General features: G+C 37.5%; 5 protein-coding genes and 1 pseudogene across 6 annotated transcripts; 2 read left to right on the top strand and 4 right to left on the bottom strand.

Annotated features, from left to right (window-relative positions):
* Window positions 1-23: 23 nt before the first annotated feature.
* On the bottom strand, window positions 24-1,559 carry LOC149737346 (S-methylmethionine--homocysteine S-methyltransferase BHMT2 pseudogene; annotated as a pseudogene). Its single transcript, XR_016384614.1, has one exon. The product of XR_016384614.1 is annotated as an S-methylmethionine--homocysteine S-methyltransferase BHMT2 pseudogene (transcript).
* A 1,532-nt stretch (window positions 1,560-3,091) lies between these two features.
* On the top strand, window positions 3,092-19,401 carry LOC149737343 (E3 ubiquitin-protein ligase rfwd3.L-like). Its single transcript, XM_089874777.1, has 10 exons — window positions 3,092-3,941; window positions 9,846-10,368; window positions 10,747-10,908; window positions 16,006-16,120; window positions 16,675-16,876; window positions 17,174-17,324; window positions 17,436-17,612; window positions 17,948-18,192; window positions 18,467-18,681; window positions 19,170-19,401. Exons 1-10 carry the CDS (start codon window positions 3,470-3,472, stop codon window positions 19,314-19,316), a joined length of 2,409 nt encoding a protein of 802 aa, XP_089730903.1. The 5' UTR covers window positions 3,092-3,469; the 3' UTR covers window positions 19,317-19,401.
* LOC149737345 (uncharacterized) lies at window positions 3,992-8,961 on the bottom strand. The gene is made up of 6 exons (XM_089874794.1): window positions 8,804-8,961; window positions 8,417-8,641; window positions 7,091-7,321; window positions 5,179-5,262; window positions 4,799-4,895; window positions 3,992-4,420 (listed from the first exon to the last, which is right to left on the bottom strand). Exons 1-6 carry the CDS (start codon window positions 8,838-8,840, stop codon window positions 4,303-4,305), a joined length of 792 nt encoding a protein of 263 aa, XP_089730920.1. The 5' UTR covers window positions 8,841-8,961; the 3' UTR covers window positions 3,992-4,302.
* LOC149737344 (uncharacterized) lies at window positions 10,915-15,999 on the top strand. The gene has a single exon (XM_089874776.1). It carries the CDS (start codon window positions 11,868-11,870, stop codon window positions 14,445-14,447), a length of 2,580 nt encoding a protein of 859 aa, XP_089730902.1. The 5' UTR covers window positions 10,915-11,867; the 3' UTR covers window positions 14,448-15,999.
* LOC149737342 (isochorismatase domain-containing protein 1-like) lies at window positions 19,392-21,807 on the bottom strand. The gene is made up of 6 exons (XM_089874793.1): window positions 21,667-21,807; window positions 21,292-21,455; window positions 20,954-21,115; window positions 20,470-20,622; window positions 20,085-20,201; window positions 19,392-19,746 (listed from the first exon to the last, which is right to left on the bottom strand). The coding sequence occupies exons 1-6, from the start codon at window positions 21,728-21,730 to the stop codon at window positions 19,594-19,596; spliced, it is 813 nt and encodes a 270-aa protein (XP_089730919.1). The 5' UTR covers window positions 21,731-21,807; the 3' UTR covers window positions 19,392-19,593.
* LOC149737341 (adaptin ear-binding coat-associated protein 2-like) lies at window positions 21,747-23,355 on the bottom strand. The gene is made up of 2 exons (XM_089874795.1): window positions 23,048-23,355; window positions 21,747-22,730 (listed from the first exon to the last, which is right to left on the bottom strand). The coding sequence occupies exons 1-2, from the start codon at window positions 23,199-23,201 to the stop codon at window positions 22,246-22,248; spliced, it is 639 nt and encodes a 212-aa protein (XP_089730921.1). The 5' UTR covers window positions 23,202-23,355; the 3' UTR covers window positions 21,747-22,245.
* Between the last annotated feature and the right edge of the window lie 141 nt (window positions 23,356-23,496).

The following is a 23,496-nucleotide window of genomic DNA, read 5'->3' as shown; positions in this document are numbered from 1 at the left end:
TGTAGTCAATTAGATATTGTGAGTTAAACCCATTGTTTATTACCATAGTAAGCGAAAGCCAAACCCAGCAATATGATTGAAGATGTAAAAGCAGAAACAAACTGAGCAATTGTACATGTATAAGCGTGAACGTATGTGCAAATATACTTATATATAAAGCATGAACATGACTTATTCAGGTCCAATGTCCATCTTGACCCATTGAGCACGCTGGGTTATACGGCCGACCACTACCAGGCTTCATGTCACTCCAATACTTGGGACATGTTTTGGTTTTAATATTAGATAGCCCACTGTATTGAAGGTAGCCGAGGGGTGGGCACATGTCTTGTGCGGGTGGATTCCTCTTCCTTTCTGGTGCAAGCTCGTGAGCGATTGCCCTAATATGGTGAGGTTCCATACCACAACAACCACCTATATAACGCACCCCAAGATTGTATGCTGCCCGAGTAAACTTGTGGACCTCAAACCTTGTTGCTGTGCGTGGGTCTAAAGCTAGGGGGGTTTCGGGAAGATCCAGATATCCCATCTTGGTGTTCTCAACCTCCGGACACCTCCAACCTAGTGGTTGGCACATCAGTGGTGTCGATAAGCCTTCACCATCCAAAGCATCCTTCATTATCTTCAAAGTTTTTAAGCAGGTGTCGAAATCAAACAGGCAGTTGATACCAATGATATCAGCACCAGATTTTGCCATCCTGATCGCACATTCTTCCACAGAAACATCATTATGGTCACCTAGTGGACCAAGGGCCATTGTACAAGCAATAGGTATGTTCGCACGTTTCATTACGTCAACACATATCTCAATTTCTTCAACGCATCTGAAGAACTCAGCCAACACAAAATCAACTTTGTATTTAATAAACACATCAAGTTGAGCCTTGAATTCCAATCTGGTCTTTTCGAAATCTCTTTCTTTGAGAAAGAAATACAGGGGACAATCCGCCACAAACTAAAACCTCTCCTTCACTCGCAACTTCGTGCGCAAGTTTGCAAGCAGCCTCGTTGATTGCCGCTGTTGTATACGATACGGTTTCTTCCCCGCCCGCTCCTCTTTTAATCATCCCATCGGAGCAATAAAAGCACGGGGTTTGTATAACATCAGCCCCAGCTCTAACGTATTCACGAAGCAGTTGCTTCACGGCGTCGGGGTAGATCAAAACAGATTCGGGCGTCCACGGTCCAGCCCTGCAGTAACCTCTTTTTTCCAATGTCATACACATGCTACCATCGCCTACTATGGGACCTTGTTTAAGCCGATCCAAAACACCCTGTTTTTTCTTTGTGTCCCCGTCCATGTTCAGTTTACTGCAATGTTTATTCTTCAGAACAAAACACAAACAACACAATGTTTATGCTGTTGCAAGCGTAAACGGAAGTCGTCTTGGAGGCATTTCAGAATTGACTTTACATTGCATAACAAGGAACCGTGTACATTATACTTGAACGTGATTACGATATACAATGGGACAATGTGTGTGTAAATCGCAAGTAAATATTTAAATAAATGGTAAAATTACTGTTTAAAGTAGTTTAAAAGAGTGCACGAGCAAATGTAGTTTTGTGCAGTTTTATATGATGTCTATGAATATGTTTTGCCGAGTAATCGGTGAAGCGGAACGAAATAAATTCGCGGTTTCGTTAAAATTATTTACGAGTTCTAGAATTCTAAGATATTGAAAACAAGTTTATTCATTTGGGTGACTTATGGTCTAATTTATTGAGAAATACGTTTAACTTATGGTGATAGTAAACAATCCTCCTTGGCTCCAACACGGTGTTTGTTTGGATGCAACAGCCACGCTTTTTAACCGACGCTATTTCGGATTCATTTTATCCATGGCGTGCTGTTTGGCGCCTGTCGTTTTGCTGCTAATTCTCTTCTCGTTGGTTCTAAAATACCATGATCTTCGCTATCATAGGACAACACTAAAAGGAGGGATGGAGGGACAGAGGGACGGAGGGAAGGAGGGAAAATACCGTTACTAAAAGGAGGGAAGGAAGCAAAATGGAGGGACGGAGGAAAACAATAATTCCTTTGCTTAAACCTATGGGCGGAGGGACGAAGGGAAACTATTTTTTACCCAAAATAAGTGGAGGGACGGTAGGGAAATGGTGGAGGGACAGAGGAAAATGGTGGAGGGAGGGAGGGAAACTAATTTTTTACCTCAAATAAGTGGAGGGACGTAGGGAAACTGGTGAAGGGATGGAGGGAAACTATTTTTCACTCAAAATAAGTGGAGGGACGGTAGGGAAACTGGTGGAGGGACGGAGGCAAACTAATATTTATTTACCTGAAATAAGTGGAGGGACGATCCACCAGTTAGTCAGTTTCCCTACCATCCCTCCACTTTTTTGGGCGAAAAATAGTTTCCCTCTGTCCCTCCGCCAGTTTCCCTACGTCCCTCCACTTTTTTTGGGCGAAAAATAGTTTCCCTCCGTCCCTCCACCAGTTTCCCTACGTCCCTCCACTTTTTTGGGGCGAAAAATAGTTTTCCTCTGTCCCTCTGCCAGTTTCCCTACCGTCACTCCACTTTTTTGGGGCGAAAAATAGTTTCCCTCCGTCCCTCTACCAGTTTCCCTACCGTCACTCCACTTTTTTGGGGCGAAAAATAGTTTTCCTCTGTCCCTCTACCAGTTTCCCTACCGTCACTCCACTTTTTTTGGGCGAAAAATAGTTTCCCTCCGTCCCTCCACCAGTTTCCCTACGTCCCTCCACTTTTTTGGGGCGAAAAATAGTTTTCCTCTGTCCCTCTACCAGTTTCCCTACCATCACTCCACTTTTTTTGGGCGAAAAATAGTTTCCCTCCGTCCCTCTACCAGTTTCCCTACCGTCACTCCACTTTTTTGGGCGAAAAATAGTTTCCCTCCGTCCCTACACCAGTTTCCCTACCGTCCCTCCACCAGTTTCCCTACCGTCCCTTCACTTATTTTGGGTAAAAAATAGTTTCCCTCTGTTCCTCCGCCCATAGGGTTTAAGCCATGGAATTTTTGTTTCCCTTCGTCCCTCCATTTTGCTTCCTTCCCTCCTTTTAGTAACGGTATTTTCCCTCCGTCCCTCCCTTCCCTCCTTTTAGTACTCAGTTTTCCTCTGTCCCTCCGTCCCTCTATCCCTCCTTTTAGTGTTGTCCGCTATCATATTCGAAAATATGAATTATTCGGTTATGTTACGCTAAGAAGTAGCGTAAAGTCACTCGGATTCTTCACTTGTACAAACTTAAACCGCTCTATTTTGCATTGCCGGTATGGTGGTATATATATTGGTATGACGGTTCAATCTGTGTAAAAAAATGTAGTAAGTTTAAATTTTTGCGAACTGTACAATTCGTTTAAAATAAACTGTTTTACACATAGGTATATTTATATGGACTATATAAATAATATATGATGATGGTTTGAAAGTGCAATCTGCTGTCTGGACAATTTACTTTTTAAACATTCCAACAAGGAGTCAACATCTTTACCAATGGCATCGTTTCTACGTTTAGTTGAAGATAATAATTCCTCTGATGATGAAGAGATGTTCCCGTTGTCCAACCAACCATCTACTGTCCCTGAAACAAGCAGGAATCGACAATTTTCGATTGTAACGGTTTCCGACAATGATTTACCACAAAACGAAGCAGCCACGCGTGCTGTTAGATGGCTTATAAGCAACGTGACTGCGAACTCAGCTTCAAGGGAGTCATCGTCCAATTTATCGAACCAACGACGCACAATTGACCTTACTTCAGACAACCCCGATGAAGATTGGGGGAACAACGATGACACTGAAAATGCTGACTCAATATTAGGTTTATCTGAGGATTCCTCCCCCATATTAGGTTGGGTGCGGCCAGGTCGAGCCCCGTTCAGGTTACATGTGGCGTCCTCAGAGGAAAGTGAAGCCGGTACATTGGTGGAGGGAGATGCATCCGATAGCGAAGTTTCCAATCAAGGTATATTGTGTTGTAAGTTTAAGTCTAAATTGCATTGACAGGGTCAGATGGAATGGTTACTTTTTGTGGGTAACATTTTTTAATGTGCCAATTTTGCACTGCGATTGTTGCGCTAATTTATTTATTAATAAAACTACCAAGTTTGGCACATATAATAATAATGTTGCGAACATATATCAAGTCCGATTGCAGACATACTTTTCCATTTGTAATTTCCTGATAACCCATTCATAAACAGCTTATACACCAAAGAATGTTTGTTTTAATGTGAAAACATAAGGTACAAAAAAATCTTTCACAAATTAAAAAAATGATTTTTATTTCTTGATTAACAATAATTTTTACATAAATTAAAATGAACCTAATTTCGCGAAGTGTCGTAAATTATGTTGTCAACCATTCCCTTATAACCATCAGGGTTTGAATCTGTTTGCTTCTGTTGTTCTATTTGGGAGCCACTAGTTGCCATCTTTAGTTTCCTGTTTATTTGTTAAAGTTAAGTGAGTTCAGCTTCTCATAACATAAATAGCCCAGCCTATAAAATAGTTCAGGCTACAATAAAGTCCTATAGCTATAGGTATATTATATTTTCATCAAAAATAAATCTAAGTTTTAGTTGTTTTAAGTTTCTTCTAACATAAATAACCCAATGCTTGGTATTTTAAATATATATTTATCAAAACATCTTTAATTTTCCTACACTGCAGTATAGTCAGTAAACATTTCAACCAATGAGTTAGATTTGTTTTTATAGAGATATGTGTCTTAACTATTCCGGCCTCCTCTGTATTTTGAAAAGTTGTCCGCATATAACAATAATACACATAATATATTCATACACTGTGTAGAACACTCACCAACAACTTAAAGCAAGTAGTATCATACATAGTAGTAAGCTGATACCAAGAGCTATCGACACCCACATCAATAGTTGTTCTCTATTTGCAGGTGTTGCTGTTAAAGTTAAACATAACATATAACCGACTTTTACCGCAATATATCAACTTTTGCTACTATCTAAGCATTTTACATTTGTTTTATAAAACATCTTTTCTGGCATTTATTTGCAAGTGTTTTGCGTTGTTGATTGTCATTCACCTTGACTGACACGACCTGTATAAAACGTTGAAACAACGGAATGCAAATGAATGCCAGAAGAGCTGCTTTAGAAAATATCCAGCCTAATGTTGTGTATATCCTATAGTTGGAATATTTAGTTAGAGAAGCTTGTTCCTACCATGTTGAGAGTTGCTGTTTAGGTTGGTGGTGGAAAGGAGAGTTTCAGTTGTTGGTTGGGTGTCAGTGGTTGCTGTGGTTTTACCTTAAAAGATAAAATACTAAACCATATTTGAATTTTAAACAATTGTTCAACATTGTTGTCGTGGTCGTTCATGAACCACAGCTCTTGAGCATCGCACAAGACAATTGTGGTTTCATATTAAGTTCATGTCGTTGATGTTAGTGAATGGTCACACAGTGCAAGTCTATGCTGCAGTAACTAATATTTAAGCAATTTTTTTCAATGCAATTAAAAGAAATGTTGAAATTTTGTTGAAAACATTTCTTATTCTAGTTCTATTGTTGTTACTTGCACGGTCATTAAATTTCTAGTAAAATCTGGGGTGACATTGTTAATATTTTAAAATCGACTCTAAAGTTGTAGATGGCTATTAACGTAATAAAAATAAAATAATAAATCATGTCCAGGATTGTAAAAAAAATGTAAATTTAGACGGTTATTGGTTAATTTTATTGCAAATCCGGACGCATTATGCTTTATGTGCGTCTGTCACCCAAGCTACCAAATCGTGTTCACCGTCTTTTACTAACTAAAGGCACAGTGTAGTGCTGGCTCCTGTGCGATAGAAAATGTTGTTAAAGCTGCGATGTAATGTTTTATGTTCGTCGCGTGTTCGTAATTATCAATGAAATCGCTTGAGTAACAAACATTACCATGCTGCAATTTAGACATTTTGTGCTTAATTGTTACGTCACATGTATTATTGTAACATAACTATTAACTATGACGTTTCATTACGTAACAATCGGGAGGAATGTGCCCACTATCCAACGAATCACAAGATCATTGTATATGAGCGTCACATTTTTACGCTCTGCGCCGGTGTAGGAAATAAAGGAAGACGCATGCGGTAGCATACAGTCCACACCTAACAAGCAAAGCAATCGTTGTGAATTTATTCTCGTTAAAAATGACGAAATGCAACGTCTGCGTGATTAGCGAGTAGCTTGTGTTTTATTAATCATACGATTTATATAACATGTTTAAACTTTTTGATTTAGAAATAGTGTTACATAACATAGTGTACATAAATTTGAAATAAAATATTTTATGGGTAAAATTAATATGTGCAACTGGGATTTACGAAACTCTGATTTACACGCGATGCCTAAGATCGACCTTTTTTGGCTTCTGTCCAAGCTCGGCCGGGAAAGTACTTCGTAATAATATATTACAATTTGCATTGATTCCAATTTACTGATAGCGTCGCTCGTCGCTCTAATATTTACACCAATTAAAATTCACATAACCGCGATTTACTTGCTTTTAAAGTTTAAACTATTCTTGTTTGCTGGCTTAAAATTATATCGGGAAGAAAATAATTCTGCGAAATATGGAAGCACATAAACCACGTTTGTTTTCTAAAATTCGAGTAGTTTACAAAAGGCATTATGACGTAATCATCCTTACATTTATAATCCACGATGAACGTGAGTAAGACTTTTTCTTTGTTTTTACCGATTTAGATACGTTGTTTAATAAATTTAATATCATTTCAAATTCACCACATAAAGGTTCCATGTGACATGATTTGTCAAAATTAGTGGAGCGGGTGTTAGAAAAATGCATTCTTAATTGTTTGCACGAACCGTTTCGTCATTTTAGCTATTCGCCGTGTTCTCGCAGGGTAACCGATGCGATTAAAATAGAGCGCACGTTTATGTCGTCAATAAATACTGAACTAAGAATCCAAAGAGTATATTGTTGGCCGAACGTAAGAAAGTTGATTTTAATATAAATTGGATTTATTTCTATTAAAAAAATCCGGACTTTTTTGAACAATCCGCACAGTGACATTATCACCGAAAAAGGGGTAGTTTTACAATCCTGATCATGTCAAGGTAATTACCTTCATAAGTTGCTGTTACTGCTGTTGTCTTCATTGTGCAGTTGCTGAAGTGAAATGAAAGCAAAAGTCTCAAATCATCTGTGTCAGTTTTAACAACCCAATTCTTATTATTCATCTTAACACTTCTGCTGCAAGTTTCAGTCATTTGGCAATTATCCAGACCACTGTAGTACGTGTTGTTATACACCATGCACCAATCCTTAAGGCCAGATAGAAAATCTTCTTTTACAGCTGGAAGTACAGGATTCGAAATGTAATGATTTGATCAGGTTAAGAAAAATATTAGTGCAATAACTCCAACCAAGTTTTTTTAGTTATCTAAGTTAAAAAATAATCACCCACTAAGTTCTATACGTGGTAACTCATAAGCGGGCATGAGGTGTGCAGCCCTGGACACTCAGGTCGGCAATCGGCAAAAAAAAAAAAATTTTTTTTAAACAAAATATTTTCGCGGCAATATATATTGCAATATTTGTTGTAATAAACAACCTAAATATATTCCAGAAGTATAACTGCCTTATATTTACGATGTTTTCCTCAGCCAAGCAGCATGTTTATTAAGAATTAGTAGGCATTCACACGTAAATTCATTGCATCATAAAAGGGATTGTTTGACCTAGCAATTGATTACGACATAATAGCAATTCACACGTTGATTTTTTGCGTCATAATAGCGATTGTCCCCTTGATTATTTAACCTGCATGTGCTTAAAAACAGGTTGGATATTTATCCTTTTATGTATACGATCAAGTAAACTTAGTAAAGGATTGATACGTTTGCAATAAATATTAAATCTTCGACCCGGGCTATGAAGCAGACGATGTTGGTAATGTTACGCAAATTTGGTATAACTATAAACAATAGGAATGTGTTGAAGTTGTAAAAGCTCAGGTTCGCCGAGCGCCGAGCTTTAACCAAAAGCTCGGCACAAGCTTATGACGTCATTAAGGAGAAAGGCGTACGAGAATACGTTCCTTTTTGGACGAAAAGCGTCGCTAATTAAAATCATTTAGAACACGTGGGTTGCGGTGAAAGAGAAGACGTAATGCAGCACTTTGTATTATTTCAATATAAAAAAGTTTAGGAATTTATGTTTTTTTAATAAAAATCAGTCTAATCAGATACAGAACATTGGGCGCTCGTGTCATTCGATAACGGCTGCAATACAAGAATTTAATACTAGTAGTTGTGCTCTATTTATCACAGTAGTTGTGCTCTATTTATCACAGTAGCTGTGCTCTATTTATCACAAACCTACACCATTATATCCATTTATTTTCCCACACACAAAAATAAATTTTATTTGTTTTGTTTACGCAACGTACCTGTTCCATCTGGCATTGTAATTTTTGTATTCCTACCAGAAGATACGTAACGTTTTTTAATAATCAACTGGTTTGTTGGGTGGGTTGGTATCAGTGTGAATGTACAATGTTCATTATTATCCCACGGCCGCCATGGAGAAGTGTGGCGATAGAACAGAATGTCCTTAGCAATTGTACTTCCACTTCTACAGTTTTCGTCTTCGATAACGTGACAATATGAGTTACCTATAACATAAGTTTAACTGTTTTAATTTCTGTGAAAACTATTTACTACCCAATCCAACATTACTGTTAATGCATCAATACAAAAAAAAATATATATAATACATTTTTTAATATACATATATATACATGTATATATATAATGAAGATGATAGTAATACTTACATACTAAAACTGAAACAAGCAGCAAATAAGTTTTCATTGTTCAATATTTCCTCCACCTTACACAATGCTACTTCCTTATTTTACCAAACCGACTTTTTGCGGATGTTGAAACGGAGTAGGTAATATTGGTGACTCATCTGTTGGGCGATCTATTGTTTGTTGGCTGGTGAAAATGAAAGTGATGCATGGGGTGGCTTGTTAATTTTTGAAACAGGGGGCATTTATAATTTAGAGTCCGAGTTTGTATACAAACAAGCAGAGCCAAATTATATTGCATTCACCACATTAATCAATGAGGTTCCCTATGCTTGACAACTATGAGTGTAACTGTATTTTAACAATGTCACCCCAGATTTTACCCTGCTGTTAGGTGTCTATACAAACAAGCAGAGCCAAAGTATATTGCATTCACCACATTATTCAATGAGGTTCCCTATGCTTGACAACTATGAGTGTAACTGTATTTTAACAATGTCACCCCAGATTTTACCCTGCTGTTAGGTGTGTATACAAACAAGCAGAGCCAAAGTATATTGCATTCACCACATTAATTAATGAGGTTTCCTATGTTTGACAACTATGAGTGTAACTGTATTTCAACAATGTCACCCAAGATTTTACCCTGCTGTTAAGTGTCTATACAAACAAGCAGAGTCAAAGTATATTGCATTCACCACATTAATCAATGAGGTTTCCTATGTTTGAAAACTATGAGTGTAACTGTATTTCAACAATGTCACCCCAGACTTTACCCTGCTGTTAGGTGTTTATATAAACAAGCAGAGCCAAAGTATATTGCATTCACCACATTAATCAATGAGGTTTCCTATGTTTGACAACTATGAGTGTAACTGTATTTTACAATGGCACCCCAGATTTTGTAAAAAAATACCAAAATATGCATTCTGTATACAATAGTGCCTTCTATCCAAGTAATGCAAGGAGTGAACTATTCTCTTTCCTTCAAGACAATGAACTCCAAATACAATATTTCTATTTGTGTAAACAATAATCTTATTTTATAAAGCCTTTGTTTTTCTAGACAGTGAAAGATCGAGTGAAACATCAAGGTTGGAGGAAGATGGAGTTCCCAGTGATGCCAGTTCATCAACATTAACTAATTCTGCAGTGTTGCCGGAACCAGAGTTTCCAACACCAGTGTTGCCGCAACCAGAGTTACCAACACCAGTGTTGCCGCAACCAGAGTTACCAACACCAGTGTTGCCGCAACCAGAGTTACCAACACCAGTGTTGCCGCAACCAGAGTTACCAACACCAGTGTTGCCGCAACCAGAGTTACCAACACCAGTGTTACCCCGACCGATATTAGAACCAGTATTGACTGATGCATTACAAGGCAATGAGCTCGCATCACAGCAAGACTTCTTATCCTCCTCACGATGGAAACAACACAACAAGAGGAAGCTTTCCTCACCTTCTGAGGCGTGTAGTCCGAAGAAAGTGAAAGAGAATTCCCAAGGAAGCGAATCAGATGATGAGATGAATTGTCCCATATGTTTTGAACCATGGACTAATAGTGGGAAACATAGACTCGTTTCATTGAAGTAAGTTTATGTGGCTGGGTATGTGTGTGTGTTTAAAGTTATTTTAAATGTGTGTGTAAATTTTTGAAATAAAAGAATAAATTTATGGCAAATTCTGTTGAAGATATTAATTTTCTACACTTTATTATACTTTGTTTTTGCTTGTATGGATGTATAATATGTTATTGTTACCCTTGTATTAAAAGTATCTTATGAAACATGAAATCCCAAATCTCCATGAATTACATTTGCTATTGTTAACCCAACGCAAAGTTTGTTGTTTTGTATCAGGTTTACAATAATTGTTAAAATCTGTAGAAATGGTTTGTTGTAACATTTTTTAAAAAATTTTTTTGCAAAAGTTGTAACAATTTGTAAAAAGTTTGTCCTACTTTGTAGGTGTGGTCACTTGTTTGGTCAGAAATGCGTTGAACGTTGGTTGAAGGAATGCCATCAGAAGTGCCCGCAGTGTAATGTGAAGGCTAAGAAATCTGAGGTTCGAGTGATTTACGCAAAGAAACTGAAAGCTGTCGATACATCGGAGCTGGAAAACGCAATAAAGTAAGTTTGGTTTTGGAATATTGCAAACAACCAAAGCCCTAATCTAGTTTTCCACACAAATGTTTAATTGAAGGTTTATATTTTTGTAAAATTCAATCAAAATATTTGAAACACCTTCATCTGCTATGCTGAAGTATTTCATGCATTATGTGGGAACAAGATATTGTCCATTGTTTGTGAACAATGTGCTTATTTGTTGTGCATCTATTTACTTTGAACAAGCACAAAGCAAACTCTTCCAGATAATTCTGCAAACAAAACAACAAAATATTAATTTATTTAAAACTTTATTCCCAACAACTTTCACTACCAAGAATGTTTTAATGGCAATAATAAAACTTTATGATGTATTTACCTTTCTATTCTATATGGGTGAGGTTCCACAGTGAGCCACGCCATGGGACCTGGGATTTCAGCCAGAGTTGTTCAAACTTGTTCTGAGTAAAGACAATTTGAGCCCCTTGTTGTTTACGTCCGAGCTTTATATTATGTAGACGTACCCCTCTATGTTGGTTCATGATCAGCATTCAATGAAGCAAATCCTTAGTTTACAGCTCGTCTCACCATAGTGAAGTTATAAGGTCACCAACCCACTAGTATGGAAGGGATCAACACTTGTTATGGATTATACAGGAAGTCAATCGCTCATACAGTTACGGTGTTATGTAACATGGTATACAGTAAGCCAAATGGGTTTACCCATTGCACAGAAGTATAGAAAATAAAGGCAAAGTTATAATAATAGTAAAAGGGTATTGTAATCAACTACTCAAAGTTTTAAACAGCTTTAAGGCTTCTCTTACGAATAGCATCGTATTTTAATGTTTATATAAATTTTGTTTCTAAAATTTCATCACCATTAAATGATGTTAACTGTAACCGCTATATTTTAATTCCTACTCCATTTACGTGCCATAGTTTCTCAGTTATATTCAATCGCAAGTAAATAAAAACAAAATATGGAAGAAGAAATTGCGAATCAAATTCGAAAGCTCTGCAACAAGCAAGGTGCGGAAGTAAACGAAAAAGAGTCGGCTAAGTTACTGCACAAGTTGGCATTGGAACTCAAGAAATCCAAAGACAAAATATCTCTCATTCAGGCAGCTACTCTAATGAATGCTGCCATTCTACGACAACCAGACAACATAGAAACTGTGAAACAGGATTTGCAACAACTGTGTGAAGATGTTTTGAAAGAAGCTTCAGTGAAACACCAATCAGTTGATTTGGTTAAAAAGGCAAATCAGTTTAAAAAGCAATTGAACTTAATAAGAAGTGAAGCAAAAGAAAAACTTTATAGTGTTATACAGAAGATTGGTCCAGACAGTTGTTTATCTCAAGTTGAAAAACAAAATGTGGAAACGTGGGAAATGGTTGAACTGCAAGCATGGATAACTGAGCAATACACAAACATTATGCAAGATATATCAAAGTTTTGTGTTGAAATATCAGGAACAGAACCTTGTAGTTTTGCTTTGGTTGGTATGGGCTCATTGGCAAGAAAAGAAATCACACCATTTTCAGATTTTGAAAATATCATTGTGTTGAAAGAAGGGGTTCAAAAACTAAAAGACTTTGAAAAAACACTCGAGTATTTTCGCTGGTTTGCTGTGATATTTCAAGTTATTTTGATCAATTTTGGTGAAACCATAATTCCCAGTGTGGCAATTCCATGCCTGAATAACTTTGAGGTAGAAGGTGGCGATTGGTTTTATGATGCAGTCACCCCAAGTGGCATTTCATTTGATGGCTTCATGCCACATGCTTGCAAAACAATATTAGGTCGATACAAACCCACCATCAACAAAGATTGGACAACAGAACTAATAAAGCCAGTAAGTCAAATGCTAAACTACTTGACTACAGAACAAGATTTAAAAAACGGATATCATTTAGCTGATGTTTTAACCACCACTTGTTTTGTGCATGGTGATGAGAAAGTATACAAAGAATTTGCCGATGGAGTTGCTACAAAACGAAAAGCAAAGTTTCAAGGAAAGTCAGAAGCCGCAGAAAAACACATGGAGGATCTTGAAGAAGATTTCAGAAAATATAATGTCTTAGATAACTTGGCTTCAAGGCTTAACGCACCAAAGTATAATCTTAAACAAGGAGTTTACAGACTCACAACACTGTTTATATCAGAACTAGGAATGAAACATGATGTGAGTGAAACCTCCAGCTTTATGGTTGTAGAAAAACTGTACGAAAAAGGAGTAATTTCATTGAAGCAAAGGGATCAGTTCTCTTATGCTGTAGCAATTGCTTGCAGGTTAAGACTAATGGTGTACATGAATGAACAGCGTCAGTCAGACATGATGAAGCATGATGTACATAAAACCAGAGATATAGAGAAACTAAATATGATCCAAATGCTTGGAGAGGATAGCGCTGTCAATTACTTTGTGATTGCTCATACTCTGCAACAGTTTGTAGCAAAAGACCTAAACATAAATCTAGATGGCTTATATGATTATGTTCATGACGAACAAGACATGCAGATACGTGTATATTTTTATTTTAAACTGTATGATAGAGTTTGTCACATCTATGAGACTGTATCTGAACCACAACTTACAAGTGATAAAGTTATAACTCTAAGTTTCATTGATTCTATGGATTACTATGCAAATACATTACTACGTATGGATAAACTTGCTGAAAGTGTGAAAATTCATCGGCAAATACTCCAATTGCTTGAGAGTCAACCAAACCATAGACGTTTGCCAACTATGAAGTTTAGGGCTATGAATAATTTGGCAGTTGGATTGACACCTCCACATGAAAATGAAGAGAGGCTGGAATACCTTTTGAAAGCATATGATTTGATTTGTCAATGTGAGAAAAGCAACACTTATGTACCAGATATTAAAACAAAGAAATCGATAAGTGCTGGGAATGTTGCCAATCACTACTTTATGCTGGGTCAATTTGCATCAGCATTGGAATATAATATGATAACATTGAAACTGTTTGGCGATAATTCACCAGATCCAAATATTGACAAAATGGTTGCTTTGTGTTACAACAACGAAGCAGTTTGTAATTTTCAGCTTTGTTGCTTTGAAGAAGCTCTACAGCAGTTCAACGAGGCATTGGTGATTCTAGAAGCATTTGAAAGCATTGAAAATACAACAAACTTTAATCAGCCAGTTTTTCGAACCCCGATATATTCAATCAGATTCAACACCGAATCTAAGGAGCAAACTGTGGAAGTTCCATATGTTGAAATCAGACGTACAGAATTACCTTCTGACATCACAAACGTAAGAGACAAAGCTGCATTTCTAACAAACAAAGCAGTCTGTCTGTTTAGACTTGGACGATTTGAAGAATCATATCAGTTGCACAAAAAGGTTCTTGAAATGAGAACAGAATACTTTGTTGACACTGAGTATGCGGCAGAAATCGAAGAATCCGAGGTGAACGTTGCAAGTTGTGAGGAGATGTTAAAATCAGGTGCTTGTTCATCAACAAAGGAAAAAAAAAGTGTCACCTTGCGCATAGACTGTTACATGCCAGTTGTAACAAGTTTGTGAGATCGTACATTGTTTCCACATTTGTGCTGTGTAGTGTATTAATGAATCTATATTTTATTATTTAATTCTTTTTAAATTGTTGTCCAGTATTATATAGTTGTCCACTACAGTATTTTTATTGCGATTTTTCATCATTGCGTTAATTTTTTTCAAATTGTTGTCCAGTTAGTATTGTTATACCACTTTTAGTTGTAATGGTAGTTTGTTTAAATTATTCTGTGTCTGCTTGCAATTATATTACCCGCACTTTTCATATCATAATGATGTATTTATATACATTGTGATTGTGCAGCATGTTGATTGGTATTTATATTATTAATTTGACTATTTAATATTTTTAATATTATTTTTAACTAACTTTTTGTTAAGAATCCATTAAAAGGTACCTACTGTAAACTATAATATTAATCCAATGTCCTATTTTATCAGCAATGTTACTCGTACAGAATAAAACACAATCAAACAGTTGTTTAGAGCTTGTATGCTAAAAGTTATCTCCACCTTTTGTACAAGATATGTTGTTTGTTTTTGAACCCAAATATAAAAACAAAGTCAACAATGCTCACCTGATGTGTGAGTTAATGGGCAACAACATTTACCTCCCTATGTTTATTGTAACTTGAATTAATCGCTTCATTGTACAACAATGTAGTTTCCATATACATCACTAAACCCCAGTTTCCCATCCCAACCAAGGCAAAATATGGGGTGGTTGTCTGGTAAATACATTAAGATTGAACAACATAAATAAAACGAGGTGCTCATCGTGCCCGCTTACAAGTTACCATGTATGTAACTTATTTATCCTCGCATGGCGGGGCAACGACAGTCGTTATAACACGGGTGTTCTGTTTTATACACCTCGTGCCCGCTTACAAGTTACCATAAATGTAACTTATTTATCCTCGCATGGCGGGGCAACGACAGTCGTTATAACACGGGTGTTCTGTATCATACACCTCGTGCCCGCTTACAAGTTACCACGAATGTAACTTATTTATCCTCGCATGGCGGGGCAACGACAGTCGTTATAACACGGATGTTCTGTTTTATACACCTCGTGCCCGCTTACAAGTTACCATGTATGTAACTTATTTATCCTCGCATGGCGGGGCAACGACAGTCGTTATAACACGGATGTTCTGTTTTATACACCTCGTGCCCGCTTACAAGTTACCACGTGTGTAACTTATTTATCCTCGCATGGCGGGGCAACCACAGTCGTTATAACGGTATGCTGAAGTATTTCATGCATTATGTGGAAAACAAGACATTGTTTGTGAACAATATGCTTACTTGTTGTTTATATTGCCCTACAGTATGGGTGAGGTTGCATACAACGTTGCTTGCGATGGTGGAGCAAGTAACATAACGTACATCTGTTTATTCGAATATGGTTGCGAAGATGAAATTAATTATAACCGTGTAGAAAAAAGGAATTAGCAACAAACGACAGTCGTTAAAACATGCTACGGGTAAAAACTACTTGAGGGAAAAATCGTGGCCGTTAAACCCCAAGTAATTATCATCGAGTTAATTATTCTGTTCAACATTACAGGGTTGCTGATAAAGTGAAAGCAGAGAAACGTGAACGAGAAATGGAGCTTGCTAAAGTAAGAATGCAATATGAGATGGCTATGGAAGAATGTAATCGACTCAAAAGTAAAGTTACCGTGAGTTGGGTTTGGTGGAAATATTATCATTCGAATAAAAGGATTGTTTCAATATAAACATTACAGCTCGGTATATAAAACACAATTGTCTTCATTTTAACTTCTGACAACATTGAATACGGGTTTAGTTTTTATGGAAATCGTATCTCACGTATGGTCTGCCATGTTTGTGTTGAAACTGACCAGGAAATTGGTTTATTTTAAATAAGGGACATTTGTTGTTTAAATAACAAACTTAAGATATCAAAGCATAGCTTTATAATAAAGGAACCAATACCTGCAAACTTACAAGTTGTCCTGCATGTTATAAATAGTTGTTCATACATTTAAAGCTGTGTGCCCTTTTAACTTTGTTCCCATGTTTTCCCTACTTTACCATAACACTACTTTGTTCCCATGTTTTCCCTACTTTACGATAACACTACTTTGTGTTGTTGTGTCATCCACCCTGATGAAGACGACCTGTATATGACTTCACAACATCGCTACACAAATAAATACCACAATACTTGTTTTACAAACTGCTATGCATTCTTGTTATCTATCCCACCCAGGTTCTCATGGACAACCAACCCACCCACCCACCAACCACAAGCCAACAACAATCATCCAATCAAACAAACAACGGGAAATTCTTCCAACTTTATAAAAACATCGTCATCACCCCATCAGGAGGGTGTAGAGTGATGGACTTTGATAAAAGGTCGTGTCAGTTCGTGATCTCGCAACCAAGTCCTCGTTCAAGGTTCATGACAGGTGGTTTGTTATGAATGGTTTTTGTTCATTTAATGTCAAAGTTTGGGATTATTTTTGTCTGGTTTATTCACCTATTGTAACCAGGTTGCGAATATTTAAGTTGGTCGTGGTGTTTCAGACCATATTAATGCCTTGGTGTATGGCGGATGAAACGTTGTTTACAAGTGGCAAGATAGCTTGCATTAGGCGCATGCATTTAACATGGAAGCCACCCAAGCTTAGCCAACTTCTGGAGCATTTGTGTTTTTACCAATATTATAGCCATTGTCGTGTCTCAGGAGAATTATTTACTTGAAGGTTTTGGGGTGAAGAGATTAAGTGGAATGGATTTTAAAAGTGGTTGTTTCACGTTGTTGCATCAGAAGGTTATAAAAGATCTTCGTTTCAATCCTTTGTGTGAGAATCAACTGTTGTCGGCCTCGCAGGATGGAACCCTTCGTATTACTGAGTAAGTAGGGGGGTAAGATAGTATAAGTGGTGTGGTGGGGTGTTTTCTAATTAATAGATGTATAACATTATAGAATAAATGTTCGTAAAGAAATCCTTATCTTGTCTCCAGCATGTTAAGCAACTCCAAAGTTCACGAATACAAAGTTGGGAAACCAGTGTGGAGCTGTTGTTGGGACACTAACAATAGAAACATTATATATTCTGGGCTCAATAATGGCTCCTTCATGCAGTTTGATCTTCGTAATACCTCGGAAGCCATGTCTACCATGGAAAACACATGGTCCAGGTGAGACATGCGACGTATAATTATTATTGTTGTGTGGTTACCTTGCATGTCACATGCATGTCACATTCTTCTTTATATATTAGAAATGTTTTGGTGGTTTTGCAAAATAAAGATATTTGACGCTAATGTTACACAGGGGTGATTAGGGGATCCCCCCGCTTTTTACAACTTGCCCCCCTTTATTTCCGACTGGATACGTCACTGTTTGACACGCTACAGTATTAAGTTAAAAGGAACATTTAATTAATTTCTCTTACAATTAAACCGAATGAATTAAAAGTTGTATCTTCCATATGATCTGTTGTTTATATTAAGACTTGACGATCCATTCACAGATGCCCCGTAGTTTCCCTCTACCACGTACCACCCACAGCCAACGACAAATTCCAGGGTCGCGGTGGTTTGTTCAGCGCTACGTTGAAGGGGGCGTGCTTCTGGCAAGATACGATGGAATCCACGGAAGAATCGACTTCTTTCATCTCCAACTTCAAACCAACATTCCTCCCCCTTGAAACTGGTAGCTGTGCAGGTCTATGTTACAACCCATCAACCAATCACTGTCTTGTGACATTTAGACCAGGTGGACTATTTAACTTGTTTGTTGTACGACTCTCAATGCCCTGCCATGTGAGGATAAATAAGTTACATATGTGGTAACTTGTAAGCGGGCACGAGGTGTATGAAACAGAACACCTGTGTTATAACGACCGTCGTTTCCCCGCCATGCGAGGATAAATAAATTACATACGTGGTAACTCGTAAGCGGACATGAGGTGTATGAAACAGAACACCTGTGTTATAACGACTGTCGTTGCCCCCCACACGAGGATAAATAAGTTCCATTCATCCACCAGGTGGTAGTTACAGGAAGACAACCCACTTGCTTGGTGAGCTACAGTCAATGGTTGGAACCGATGGTGGGAAAAGAATAAGTTGTAATATTGTGGAAACATTTTATGGAGGTCAAACACATAAGATGTTGACAAGGAATTCCTTGCATGTGTTGCCATTGAATGGAGGTGATACATTACTTGCTTGTGTTGGAGATGAACCAAACAAGAAGGTCCAGGTGTGTATTGTGTTGACTATAGGCACCAAACGTGGGGTGGCAGGGTGGGCAGGTCAACCCTAACATTTTTTGCATATGGATTGGAGCAAATGGCATGGTTGATCCTGCCAGTGGTGATATGCTTCTCTCAAAGATTAAGCCATGCAAGTCTAAGTACGAGCTCTTGTACAGCGAAACTGCGTGGCTCCTTAAATCGGTTATGGTTCATTTGATCGTATTGTTTACTTGGATTATTGTGGTGGTTGTGGAGCTAATACATGCAAACAGCGCTGACCTCACGGGTGGAATGATTTTATCCGACCAATAACCTACACACACACACCTACAATGGTGGCAGCATCAAGCCTGTATCATCTGTGCTAGAGCCAGCCACACCAACTGTTGTGTTTAACCAGGAAACCTATCCCAGCCTCCCCTGTATTATTAATAGTTTGGTGCCTATGTTACTTTCCATAGTGATATTTACCTAAGACTTTTTACTTTCCAAGGTATACGACGTGAACAGGAACAAGTTGGTCCAATGCTTGCCGTGCGACAATGCTCCTCCACTTGATATTTTAAACACTAATATCTCTAATAGGAATGTAATAGCTGCCCTGACAGACACAACTTTAAAAGTTTTTGCGTTGGATTAACTTCCAATTCCCTCTCACTTATATTGCTATGCAAACAGTGTTTTAACGAAAGCCGCTGCATTTACTAAAAGAAACTTTTCTTTAACAGTTTTTTTATTTTTAAGAATTCGCATAGATAGTAAGATGCAACACATAATTTTTATTTATCTCTTCGAATACGACAGCGAAGTTCAGATCAATTCAAACAACGAAGAGAAGGAAATTAGCAGCAAAACGACAGTCGTTTTAACATAATCAGCAGAAATAGTAAAATTAGAATTGGAATGAAATAGATCAACTATATATTGCTCTTGGGTGTGAGGCCAGTATCAGGGGGTAGGACTTTAATCAGGTTTTGAATTTCTTTAAACTTTCCATGGTTTTTATCGGCCACGAGTTGAAGTAAGATGGTTTCAGCTGAAGTTACGAACACACCAAGTTTACGGACTCTCTGTGGATATAATGGGGTTTGAAGTTTCATAAATCACTTACCATTCATAAGAACCAACCAAGACAGGGATAGTTGGAATATATGTTGGGTGTAATGTAGCATGCATAACTCTGCCATGTTTGTATTACTCTACTTATTACAACTCGCCGATATTTGAACAGATAATTCACTTATGAATGTTTATACACATACTAATCAAGTTTGGCAGGAAAAGCTCTTTTATATTAAGAAGATTGTTGCAAAATATTTGTTACAAATTTTCCCGGTGTCATGGCACCCATGTTATAATGAATCTTGTGACCACGTAAGGATAAATAAGTTACATTCATTCAAGAAACCTGAAAAGCAAGTTGACGATCGGATAAACTTCTTGATGAAGTGGCATCGGCTACAAGATGAACTTCATATCCACGAGATATTAAATCGATAGCAGTTTGTTGGACACATACGTGCGTCTGTGGGTAAAGATGGGGTGGGGGTTGTATGTTTAAGTACAATCGTATTTTAAATTAAATTCTGCAGAATTAGCAAGTAATTAACATGGGCAACAAACAGGTTGGGTGATGGGTCAGTTACCCTTGCATGTAAGATTAAATAAGTGCCAATGTTTTATTGGTTAGTTCATGTATAAGCATGAATGAAGAGAATTGTTATTGAAACTTACTTTCATGATAATGATATTTATTCATATGATCTTGTATTCAAACAACAAACCTTCTATACCTCAACACCAAACAACAGAACGCTCTTGAATTGATTTGAACGAAGAAAAGATTCCACTTCTGTTGTTAACATTGAAAACTTGGTCTTTGCAGCGAGTACATCGGGACCCGATATGTGCAACTCTTTTACGGTACTTCCTAGACCCTTAGGATACTGGAACGACATTTAACAGTTTTGAGCATGTGAGTAATGGGTTCAAGGCTCGTCGTTGCTACCATTGTGGGCGTGTGTGTCCTTGGGCAGGATATTTTATAGCAATTGCTTCAAACCAGTGGGTTGTCTAAAACGCCAGCCATGTAGGAATGAAGAATTGAGGCATCTGCCCTGTTTATGTTTTATTAATAAATGTAACTTATTTATCCTTGTGTGGTGGGCCAAAGACAGTCGCTATAACATGGCCCACACGGGTGGTCTTTATAAACCTTGTGCCCGCTTACAAGTTACTTTGTGGGTGATTATATTGAAATATTGTTAGAAACCTCACCTGTTCGGTGACAACCAATGGGATGTTAAGAATCTGGGCCGCTTTCACCATCCTCCCTCCAACTTGTACAATCTCATCAAAATACTTGATTGCCGGTCGGAACCGTTCTTGCATGTCACAACAAAACACAACCGAGCTGTTCGCTTCCAAGTTCCCCAATCCCTGTGGGAGGGATCGATCATTTATTGATTTTTGACATGAAGTTTTTATTTGTCTCTTCGAATACGATAACGAAGATCAAATTAATTAAAAACACGAAGAGAATTGGTCATTAAAACACAGAATGAGTTAAAACAACTTCAGTAAAAGTTGGATTATTGAATCAACAAACCACTTACACTTAGATTGGTTTGACGAGTTCGAAACTTGGTTGAATCTTCCAAAGTAAACCTGTCCTCCACATCGACCCAAACATTCCAACTTTTGTCCCATGTTTGCAACTCAAAGTTTAATAGATCGAAACTTTTGCGAAATTCTGAACAAATGTCAGATTTTCCACTTCCTACAATAATACACCAAATAAATAACTTAGAATGTGAGGGTGACCGTGTTCTCTATGGCTGATAATTTGTTTAGTGACCACTGCATTGGAGCAAAAGTGTGGTGAGTGTCTTGTCCAATGACACATACGCCCACAATGGTAGCAACGCCAAGCATTGAACAAACAAATGTGTTGGAACGTTAGTTTTTCTTACAAAATACTCCCCACCAACCTGTATTAAGCTCACATACTTTGGTCTCATCCCCACAAATAAACAAACATCTCACAGAAGTCATTTCTACGAATCTACTATCTAAGTTGAAGGAAAACAGCTCATTTGCATTGCGAGTAAATTGAATGAAAAATTATGAACGTGATTAATTTGGTTTGTTTTTTCCACCAAGAGCAACAAAACAAAGAATAAATACATTTAAACGCCTTCATTACATTTTATATATAAAACTGATTTGAAATAAATGAGACTTTTGAATAACATGGTAAAATTGTCTATTATATAACACATTAATTGGGTAAACATTTAATAAAACTGTTACCGATGGCAATGTTGTTCAATATGCGAGGTTTTTTATAAAATGTATATTGAATGGAAATGGTTTTTACAAAAGTGGAATAAAATAGAATGACCCCCTCTACATATCTAATTAAAAGCATGAAATAACTAAAGTTGCCAAATGTATATAACATTCAATGAAAGATGAATGGATGGTGGTTTAACACCCTTGACATTCATGGGTCAATACAGCTATTACTATGATAAGGATTGCACAAGTTGGCTTGGTAATCATGAACATCAGAATTGAACCCATTGGTTGTCACTTGCGCTTGAGAACTCTCCCCACTCGGACTTGTCGTTGCTGGCTACGGGTTGCGACGCAGCTGCTCCGGGAGGAGGGGGTAACAGGAGTCCTCCCGTTGATGCAGGCTTGGCTTTTGGTTTACTTTTCGCAGCCGAGTTTCCAATATTAATCCTAAATGTTTGTCCGGCTTTTAAACCTAAATCTAAGCTTGGTTCGTTCACCGGAGCTTGTTCAATTATTTCCTCTGTTTTCGCTCGTTTGAAATGATCTTGCAACGTTACGTTAAAATCGAATGCGTCGCCCCGATCTGCAAACCCGGTTCCGATGAACGCTTTCTGTCCTTGTTGGTTGATAATCCTTAGAATGAAGTATCGGGACGAGTCCGTGACGGATTCGACGGCTACCCCGGGATATTCAGCAACTGGAGCTTCGGCGAATAATTCGCCCTCGTTACTTAGCAGCTTGATGGTCAGATTACCTGGGGGGGGATTAAGTTAAACATGTACGTTCAGCACTATTGAGACTACAATGCAATGAATACAGATGTATTGGAAATGAATAAAGGTGACGGAAAACGACATTATAACGCAGGTCTCATGTCCACTTATGAGTTACCACGTATGTATCTTTGCCATATGCAGTGCGCAATTGAATGAATGAATGTAGCATGGCTGGGCAATGACAATAACACAACTTATTTATCCTCGTGTAACTTTGTGTCAATATTTTTGGGTGATTTTTTTGTTTTTTTATGTAAAATAATATAATCTTAATAAACAGCCAACACAAAGTTACCATTCATAGTCGTAACCCTCATACGTCCTGTCCACATCGGTTTGTCCAACCCCCAATCTGCTGCTCTGTATCCCCGGTTCGAGGGGCGTGGGGGTAAACGGTAAACAAAACATTCATTCTTAACCATTAGTGTATGTTCGTACGCCTCACCCATATTTAATATTATTTCAACAAAACTGTGCTTAACAAGTCAGTTTAATACGATGTTACGTTGATATAAAAGTCAGGAACCAGTTTACGTTGACCTAACAGCAAAATTAGTAGCCTGCACTTGGTAAACGAAAGTTAGTTAGAATAATAAAAACTAAAACAAGCTATCAAAGATCAAATTTATTAAGTTTTTTCACCTTATTTTGGCAACAAACAAAACGTCACTTGCATATTCATTGCCCAACATTCGATTTTACGAAAAAGTTTATTCATTCTAAAACTTGACGAATTTTCCCTAA

The sequence above is a fragment of the Ciona robusta genome, chromosome 3 (assembly GCF_009617815.1).
Source record: "Ciona robusta chromosome 3, ASM961781v2".
In the NCBI taxonomy this organism is placed as follows: Eukaryota; Metazoa; Chordata; class Ascidiacea; order Phlebobranchia; family Cionidae; genus Ciona; species Ciona robusta.
Note: the sequence above shows the minus strand (reverse complement) of the source record. Positions and strands in the feature narration are given on the sequence as shown.

What these genes read in the sequence shown, in the direction of transcription:
- LOC149737343 (XM_089874777.1), top strand. Translation starts at nt 3,470, where the DNA reads ATGGCATCGTTTCTACGTTTAGTTGAAGATAATAATTCCTCTGATGAT. An exon ending in CATAGACTCGTTTCATTGAA is followed by an intron (nt 10,369 to 10,746) that starts GTAAGTTTATGT and finishes CCTACTTTGTAG; the next exon opens with GTGTGGTCACTTGTTTGGTC. An exon ending in GGAACCCTTCGTATTACTGA is followed by an intron (nt 17,325 to 17,435) that starts GTAAGTAGGGGG and finishes TCTTGTCTCCAG; the next exon opens with CATGTTAAGCAACTCCAAAG.
- LOC149737341 (XM_089874795.1), bottom strand. Translation starts at nt 23,201, where the DNA reads ATGGGTGAGGCGTACGAACATACACTAATGGTTAAGAATGAATGTTTT. An exon ending in GAGGGTTACGACTATGAATG is followed by an intron (nt 22,731 to 23,047) that starts GTAACTTTGTGT and finishes ATCCCCCCCCAG; the next exon opens with GTAATCTGACCATCAAGCTG.
- LOC149737344 (XM_089874776.1), top strand. Translation starts at nt 11,868, where the DNA reads ATGGAAGAAGAAATTGCGAATCAAATTCGAAAGCTCTGCAACAAGCAA.
- LOC149737345 (XM_089874794.1), bottom strand. Translation starts at nt 8,840, where the DNA reads ATGAAAACTTATTTGCTGCTTGTTTCAGTTTTAGTAT. An exon ending in GCTTGTTTCAGTTTTAGTAT is followed by an intron (nt 8,642 to 8,803) that starts GTAAGTATTACT and finishes CTTATGTTATAG; the next exon opens with GTAACTCATATTGTCACGTT. An exon ending in TACAATGCCAGATGGAACAG is followed by an intron (nt 7,322 to 8,416) that starts GTACGTTGCGTA and finishes CTGTACTTCCAG; the next exon opens with CTGTAAAAGAAGATTTTCTA.
- LOC149737342 (XM_089874793.1), bottom strand. Translation starts at nt 21,730, where the DNA reads ATGACTTCTGTGAGATGTTTGTTTATTTGTGGGGATGAGACCAAAGTA. An exon ending in AGTATGTGAGCTTAATACAG is followed by an intron (nt 21,456 to 21,666) that starts GTTGGTGGGGAG and finishes GTATTATTGTAG; the next exon opens with GAAGTGGAAAATCTGACATT. An exon ending in ATCGTCAACTTGCTTTTCAG is followed by an intron (nt 19,747 to 20,084) that starts GTTTCTTGAATG and finishes TTATATCCACAG; the next exon opens with AGAGTCCGTAAACTTGGTGT.